Source organism: Nicotiana sylvestris, chromosome 10 (assembly GCF_000393655.2).
Source record: "Nicotiana sylvestris chromosome 10, ASM39365v2, whole genome shotgun sequence".
Taxonomy (NCBI): Eukaryota; Viridiplantae; Streptophyta; class Magnoliopsida; order Solanales; family Solanaceae; genus Nicotiana; species Nicotiana sylvestris.
In genome coordinates this window covers 82,359,257-82,366,607 of record NC_091066.1, presented here as the reverse complement: position 1 = coordinate 82,366,607, position 7,351 = coordinate 82,359,257, and the positions used below count along the sequence as shown (strand labels likewise).

General features: G+C 36.0%; 1 protein-coding gene across 2 annotated transcripts; it reads left to right on the top strand.

Annotated features, from left to right (window-relative positions):
• The first annotated feature begins 4,172 nt into the window (after positions 1-4,172).
• Positions 4,173-5,691, top strand: LOC104237980 (uncharacterized). Of its 2 annotated transcripts, XM_009792233.2 has the most exons (4): positions 4,232-4,335; positions 4,574-4,860; positions 4,996-5,358; positions 5,443-5,691. In XM_009792233.2, exons 2-4 carry the CDS (start codon positions 4,786-4,788, stop codon positions 5,677-5,679), a joined length of 675 nt encoding a protein of 224 aa, XP_009790535.1. In that variant the 5' UTR covers positions 4,232-4,335; positions 4,574-4,785; the 3' UTR covers positions 5,680-5,691. The 2 variants fall into 2 exon arrangements, with proteins under 2 accessions (XP_009790536.1, XP_009790535.1); XM_009792234.2 differs by lacking the exon at positions 4,574-4,860 and having other exon boundaries at positions 4,173-4,335.
• Positions 5,692-7,351: the final 1,660 nt, after the last annotated feature.

Here is a 7,351-nt window from a genome sequence, read left to right as displayed (position 1 = left end):
ATTAAACTTCTAACAAGTCATGGGATTTTAGTTGTAAAGAGGCCGTAAGTTTTAGTATTGTTAAAGACATAAAAATGGCATCCTTTTAAAAAAATAAAATAAAATAATAATAATAATAATAATAATAATAAAGAATAAAATGAGACGAGCCTCGCCGAATAAAAGGGACAAATTGCGGGGCCCTCACAAAATATATGTATTAAATACTTAGATTCCGGGATGGGTCGTTTAACAAATTTCACGGCCCTCCCCGAAAATAATAATGCGTTGGTTGCTTTAGGCGCGTCTTAATAATGTATCTCCCTAAACTCGGGTGCACATTTATGTGACCCAAATCCAAATCTCAACGAAATCGAAATATGTCTCTAATCACGGGTGCATTGATTGTGACGTGGTTTGAGATGCATTTCCATGACGTTGCAAATTCCTTTAAATAAATAGAATGAGACGAGCCTCGACAAACAAAAATACAAATTGCGGGGCCCTCAGTAAATACTTGTTTAAAATTACTTAGATTTCAGGAGGGTCGTTTAGCGAATTTCACGGCCTCCGCAAAATAATGACGCGATAGTCTCTTTAGGCGCGTGTTTAATAATTTACTTTCTTAAACTCGGGTGCGCATTTCATGCGACCCAAATCCAAATCTCAAAACATCAAATAAAATGCGTTCCGGATTGTGGGTGCATTTCATGTGACGCAGTCCAAAGACGTGTTTTAAGCGATGTTCACATTCTTGTAAAAACAATAATAATAAAGCGGTTAAAAGTTAAAATTTGCACATAAGTTCATACTTGTATAAAATCAGATAATCAAGCCGAATATAACAATTGAGCGACCGTGCTAGAACCACGGAACTCGGGAATGCCTAACACCTTCTCCCGGGTTAACAGAATTCCTTATCCGGATTTCTGGTATGCAGACTATAATATAGAGTCATTATTTTCCTCGATTCGAGATTAAAATTGGTGACTTGGGACACCCTAAATCTCCCAAGTGGCGACTCTGAAATAATTAAACCAATCCCGTTTCGATTGTCCTTTAATTGGAAAAAACTCCCTTGTACCCTCGCGGGTATGTAAAAAGGAGGTGTGACACCCGTTGCTGCACATTGATGATTTGTTTGACCAGTTGCAGGGTGCTAGGGTGTTCTCTGAGATCGACTTGAGATCGGGGTATCATCAGCTGAATATTCGGGACTCAGATGTCCCGTAGACTGCTTTCCGTACTAGATATGACCATTATGAGTTTCTAGTAATGTCCTTCGGCTTGACTAATGCCCCGACGGCGTTTATGGACTTGATGAACAGTGTGTTCAGACCTTATATTGATTCCTTTGTTATTGTCTTTATTGATGACATCTTGATCTACTCACGTAGCCTGGGGGAGTGATCGACTCCAACCATGTGCCACTACATTGCAAGAGTGGTCGATGCAACTTTTACCCAAAAGGTTGGGATCGAATCCACAGAGAGTTAATATTGGTTTGGAATCGGGTTTCTATCCAATCTAGCTACATGCGTTGTTCTTAATTGTACTTCTAAACATATTTGGGTTTGTTACTATACTACTTTAATGCTAATGAATGCTGAAAATAAGCTAAGTACAATATTTTTGTAAGGGTTTTCTCAAGTAATAAAAGGCACTAGGAAAGTGACTTACACCTAGGTGAGTATCTAATAGGATCTAAAATTTAGGACAAGCTTGTTATATTTGAGGTCCCGATATAATCATTACACATAATTACTCACTCTACACCACTTGGTAGTTTGAGTAACTTTGCCCTAATTGGCTTTCTCAAGCCCAATTGGGTGTTCAAACAATACAAGTAAAATTGGCTCAAGTCAGGTATTACTATCTCTAGGTTTAACCCTTTAATTGAGATTATCAATCTTTAAGTGCACCACAATTCCTTGTTAGCCTGAATTTCCTAGACTTAGACCCTCTTTCTCAAGAAGAGTCTAAGTCATAAAGGCATAAATTAGTGTTTGCAACTACCAATTCTTCAATTAAAGCATGAAATAAGCTAATATCACTAACCTATAAATAATTAAGCCCTAAAATAGAAAACCCATTAAATAACCACACTAGGGCTGGGTCACAACCATAGCTAATGGGTTTAGCTACTCATAATCAAGGATGAAATCAAAGATGGAGATGAAATATAAGCCATAAAAAGTAATTACAAGAGTAAAATCTAAGATTAATTGCTAAAGATGTTCTAAAATTACTCTAAAAAGCAAAAAGCGACTGTTCACGTGCTCTATAAAACAACAAATACCCTAAAAATCTGAAAAGATCTATTTATATACAACTGAAACTACTGAACAAAAATGCCCATACGGAGGTTCCGCTGACAGCGTAAAATTGAGTGCCTCAGCGCTGGGACTTTCGTGATCGTGCAAAAGCAAGCGCGGACCGCGTTTCTTCTCTTCTAAGCTTGGTTTGGACTTGATTTAGCTGGGAGCGAAAAATCAACCACCTCAGCGTAGTCTTCAACCGCGGCCGCAAAATATGTTCGTGGACCGCGCTTTTCATTTGAGCCCAAATCTCCAGTCCTCTGATTCTAACTTTCGCCCTCAGCGGAACATAGACCGCAACCGCGTCAATAATTCCGCTTCTGTGGAATTTCACCGCGGGCAACAGTGTCTGCTGAGCCTAAAAATGCCTTCTCTGAACCTCAATCCGCTGAGAGCGTGAATATGGTCGCCTCAGCGGTTTAACTTTCGCAGCTGCACTATTTTTTTGCTGTCAGCGCTTTTAGCTCAGCTTTGGACTTGTGCATGTTTCACTCTTTTATGAGCTAGTTAGGACTTTCTTATCTCATTTTGACCAAACAATGCAAACAAGCATAATAAGTTAGTTTTGGGATTACTTCTACACATTTTTTATCCAAAACCTAAGCAAAAAGGAGTATAAGATAGGCTAGAATCTCTAGTTATCGGGGAGCACGAGTAGCATTTGAGTAGTGCTTCAAACATTGCGAGAGCAGAAGCTATATGCCAAGTTCTCCATGTGTGAGTTTTGGCTAGAGTCAGTAGCATTCTTGGGGCATGTCGTATCAGGAGAGGGTATTAAGGTGAATCCCAAGAAGATTGAGGAAGTTCAGAGTTGGCCACGTCCTACTTCAGTGACTGAGATCAGAAGTTTCTTGGAGTTAGCAGGTTATTATCGCTAATTCGTGCAAGGATTTTCATCCATTGCAACACCTTTTGTGAACAACTAATTTTTGACCACACCCGAATTCTATACTATTTTAATATAAGTATTTCTTTTAGGTCAAATGTTGATATTATAAACTTTTATCTTTCTTATAATAGGTTTTGTTTGAAAAAAATTAAATTAAAAATTACAAAAAAAATGTTCATATACTTAGAATACAAGTTTTATTTCTATTTACAAGAGAAAGAAAATTTATAAGAAAATATTTAGTTTCTTTTAATTAATTTTTTGATAAGTAAGCTATAGAATCTTTTTTTTTTGTATCATTTAAAGTACATGTAAATATTTAGTTTTCTTATATTATAGGAAATGTTAGTTTATCTTCTTATCTTCATAATTTAATTCCTTTATTAAAATAAAATACAAAAAAAAAAATGAACGAAACTTACTAAAGTTTGGTAAAAATAAAAAATGTCCGATTCCCACCTTAACAAAGATGAACAACCCTAATCCCTTAACTTCCCCATTTTTGGCTATAACTCCCCTTTCCCTTAGGTCTCTTCTCCCCACAATTCTAACTCCCTCGCGTCCCTTTCCATACTTCCCCCACTCAGCACACTACTTCATTACATCAATTACTACAATACACATATATCTATATATAATTGACACTTCACAAATAAAGAGGGGGGGGGGGGGTGAAACACAAAAAAAGAAAAAAAAAAAACACACACACATATAAAGGAGTAGGAACGGACAGAGGACTGGAAAACGAAGAGCAATCCAACCATTCACTTTCTTCAATTTTCTTTTCCTTGTTCTCATTCTTAGAACCCATTGACTTTTGCCAAAATAAATTTGGGATTTATTTTCAAAACTCATGGTTTGCCTTAAATTTTGCTCATATTTTGACCAAATCCCAAATCACAAAATCAACTATTGAGCTGATTTTGGGCTAAAATATGACAGTTACAGTTTTTAAAATTCTAAATATTACCCCAAACTTTTATATTTTATAAAAGAGCCCACATTTATTACGCCCAACTAAATCATATGGGCTCACTTGCCTCTCATTAAACTCACGCATCTGCTTTTTGCTCTATAAACGGAAGAGAACTCCACATCAAATTCTCTATGCCAATCAATTGCAATCCACAACAAATAAGAAATTTGAAGGTAATTTGCTAAAATATGTTAATACTTGTTTAAATTTTCTGCAGATTTGTATGAATTTTCTTTGGATTTGTTTCGCTAGTTTTGTTTGAATTTTCTTCATATTTGTTTTGCTTGATTTGTATGAGTTTTTCTTCAGTTTTGTAAACCCTCCCATGTATATGCAGAAGTCTCTCATCTCCTACATTGTCTAATCTTTGCTTGTGATGACGATAGATTTCTCTCTCTCTCTTTTTTTCAGTTGTGTTTGGTTGAAATTGGGGTCTTGGGTTGGATGGAAAAGTTACTCTTTTCAGCCCAGATGCTTATGACGTTATGCACTTTGGATTTTTGGAAGCAGGCACAACTCAAAAAATAATTTCTTTCCCTTTTGTATAGCATCTTTATGCTTTATTTTTTTGTATCATTCGACTGATGCAGCTAATGTTTTGGCCTTGCTTTTAAAGTTTTGTAATGCTCATAATACCTGAAGCTGGTTTTGAGATTTCCGACGAGAATTTTGTGACTCTGCCTCTACCGGTTAATAGGGTAACATACTTTAAATTTTAATCCTTCTCCTTGTGCTAGTATGCCTTCCATATAGTTTAAGGTATGTTTTTGGATTTTATGCACTAAAATGAAGTTAGACATGTGATATGTTGTCCTATTATTGTTGTATTGTAGAAACGAAAAAGAATAAATAAACCGCGTGGTTCAATTGATAAACCACGTGGTGCTGCTGCTGATAAATGGACAGATGATGAAACGTCAATCCTCATAAATGTCCTACATGATGATGCGAGGAAGCACGGGTTTAGTGGTTCTACCCTCAGTGGTCCACGTTGGACAGAAATTAACGATGAGTTTTTGATGAAAATTAGAAATGTGGATAGGTTTGACGATGAGCAAATTAAGTCCAAGGTTGGAAGATTAAAGAGAGAGACAAAAACCTTCAAGGAGCTCCTTAATTCTTGCTCCGGGTACGGATGGGACCCTATAACTAACACAGTTACTTGTCCATCTGACACTTGGGCGAATCATGTGAATGTAAGTTTGGGAGATTGAAAAAGTTACATATATTCCACCTATATGCATATTGAACTAACATTCTGTTACAAAAAAAATTTACAGCAAAAGAAAGAGAAGAATGTTTATATTTCCAAGTACAGATACCAAGGGCTTAAAGATTTTGACTTACTGGATGAGATATTTGGGAATTCATTTGCCACGGAAAACCATGTTATGTACAGTACAAATCCTAATTTTTCAGGAATATGGTTTGTGATAATGATAATGAATGTTATTGATGAAGGTTCTGTATATACAAGATATCAAGTTTGTTTGTTTGGTACTGTTGGGTATTTTTGATAATTTTTAGAACTTGTGGGTATAAGTTATGTTTCATGTTTTTTCAAATAAAAAGTGAAATATGTTCTGAAAAATCATGTCCAAATACATTTTCATCTTCAAACCAAACTTCACGCAAATCAAATTTTTCAAATTAAATTTGAGATCTATGGCTAAACGCTAGCTTACATTTCCTGATAACACAACCTCCTTATATGTCACTTTTTTTTTCAATCTCCTAAAAAGAAGTAAGAAAATTTTATCCAATTACTTAATGTGACTGATCTTTCTCCAGAGACATTGTTGTGTTACTCCCTTTATGCCAGATCTCCGCCATCGCGCTCAAAGTCCAAAAGGATGAGCCTCTTCATTAGTTTCTTTGAAACAACTGAAATCTGTTTCTGCCGAGTTGTATCGAAATTGAGATGTGGATGTCGTTTGAGGTCGTAGTTTGAGGTTTCCGGGCAGAATCGAGGTTCTGACGTGGTTTTTGTTAACGGGTCTGTTCAGTGATCTAAATTCAAAGGAAAATTAATCTACTTGAGGTTCATCACTATCCTTTCCTTATATTTATTGACTTTATCTTATCTGGTATTTGGGTGATAGATTGATGCGAATTTCATTCTCATTTATGATATCTTAAACTTAAATTGTCTAATTTGGAAACAAAATTTCATTGCTTGGGTTAGTGGAGATTAACATGATTGTTCAGTAGTACCACAATTTCACAAATTCTCACTGCCAGTATGTGCGTTTTTTTTAAATTCATGCTTAATTAGATGTCCACTATGAAGAAAATTGAAATTGAAAGTAGTTTGTTTGAGAGAACTGAAATTCATTATCGGTGCCTTATGGGTTTGAGTGAATTGAAAAGAAATTGAGCCATAATTGTTTTAAAGCCTACTTTGTCAGTTTAATCGGTAGTAACATGTTTAGGCCAACCATATTTTGGTAGGCAAACCTTTAGGGCGTTCGTGTTTGGCGTGTATATTAGGCACGTATTACTAAATAAATTATCGTGATTATGTATACGTTCGCGTGACATAATTGTGATTTTCAAAATAATTCGAGGTATGCGTTCGCACGACTTTGACCAAATAATTTTGATAATTAATAAAGCGTGATTAATTGTGTACACGTACGCGTGACATGATTTTTTACGTTCCAAATAAAAAGAGTACACGTACGCGTGACTCATTTTAAGCTAATTCCTTAATTACGAATAGTCAAGTACTAAGAGATGTAAGGGTAAAAAGCACATAGGTTCTAAAATACGTAATTAACAAATTGACTAAGCCAAGTATGATTAAAGCGACTGTGCTAAAACCACGAAATCTGAAAATGCCTAACACCTTCTCCCCGGTTAACAGAATTTCTCATCCGGTCTTCTGGTTTTCGCAGGCTTTAAACGGAGTCAAACTTCCTCGATTTGGGATTTAAAATAAACCGGTGACTTGGGACACCATATAGTTATCCCAAGTGGCAACTCTGAATAAAATAAATAATCCCATTTCGATAATGTCACTTTAATTGGAAGAACTCCCTATTCCCTTCAGGAAAAAAGAGGTGTGACACCTTTGACTAGATTGACCCAGAAGGGTGCTCTTTTCCGATGGTCCGATGATTGTGAAGCGAGCTTTCAGAAGCTCAAGACAACTTTGACTACAACACCGATTCTAGTGTTGCCTTTCGG

Bases quoted from the DNA above. Each gene is read 5' to 3' on its own strand.
- LOC104237980 (XM_009792233.2), top strand. From the start codon at position 4,786: ATGCTCATAATACCTGAAGCTGGTTTTGAGATTTCCGACGAGAATTTT. The intron at 4,861-4,995 runs GTAACATACTTT...GTTGTATTGTAG, and splicing joins TGCCTCTACCGGTTAATAGG to AAACGAAAAAGAATAAATAA. The intron at 5,359-5,442 runs GTAAGTTTGGGA...AAAAATTTACAG, and splicing joins CTTGGGCGAATCATGTGAAT to CAAAAGAAAGAGAAGAATGT.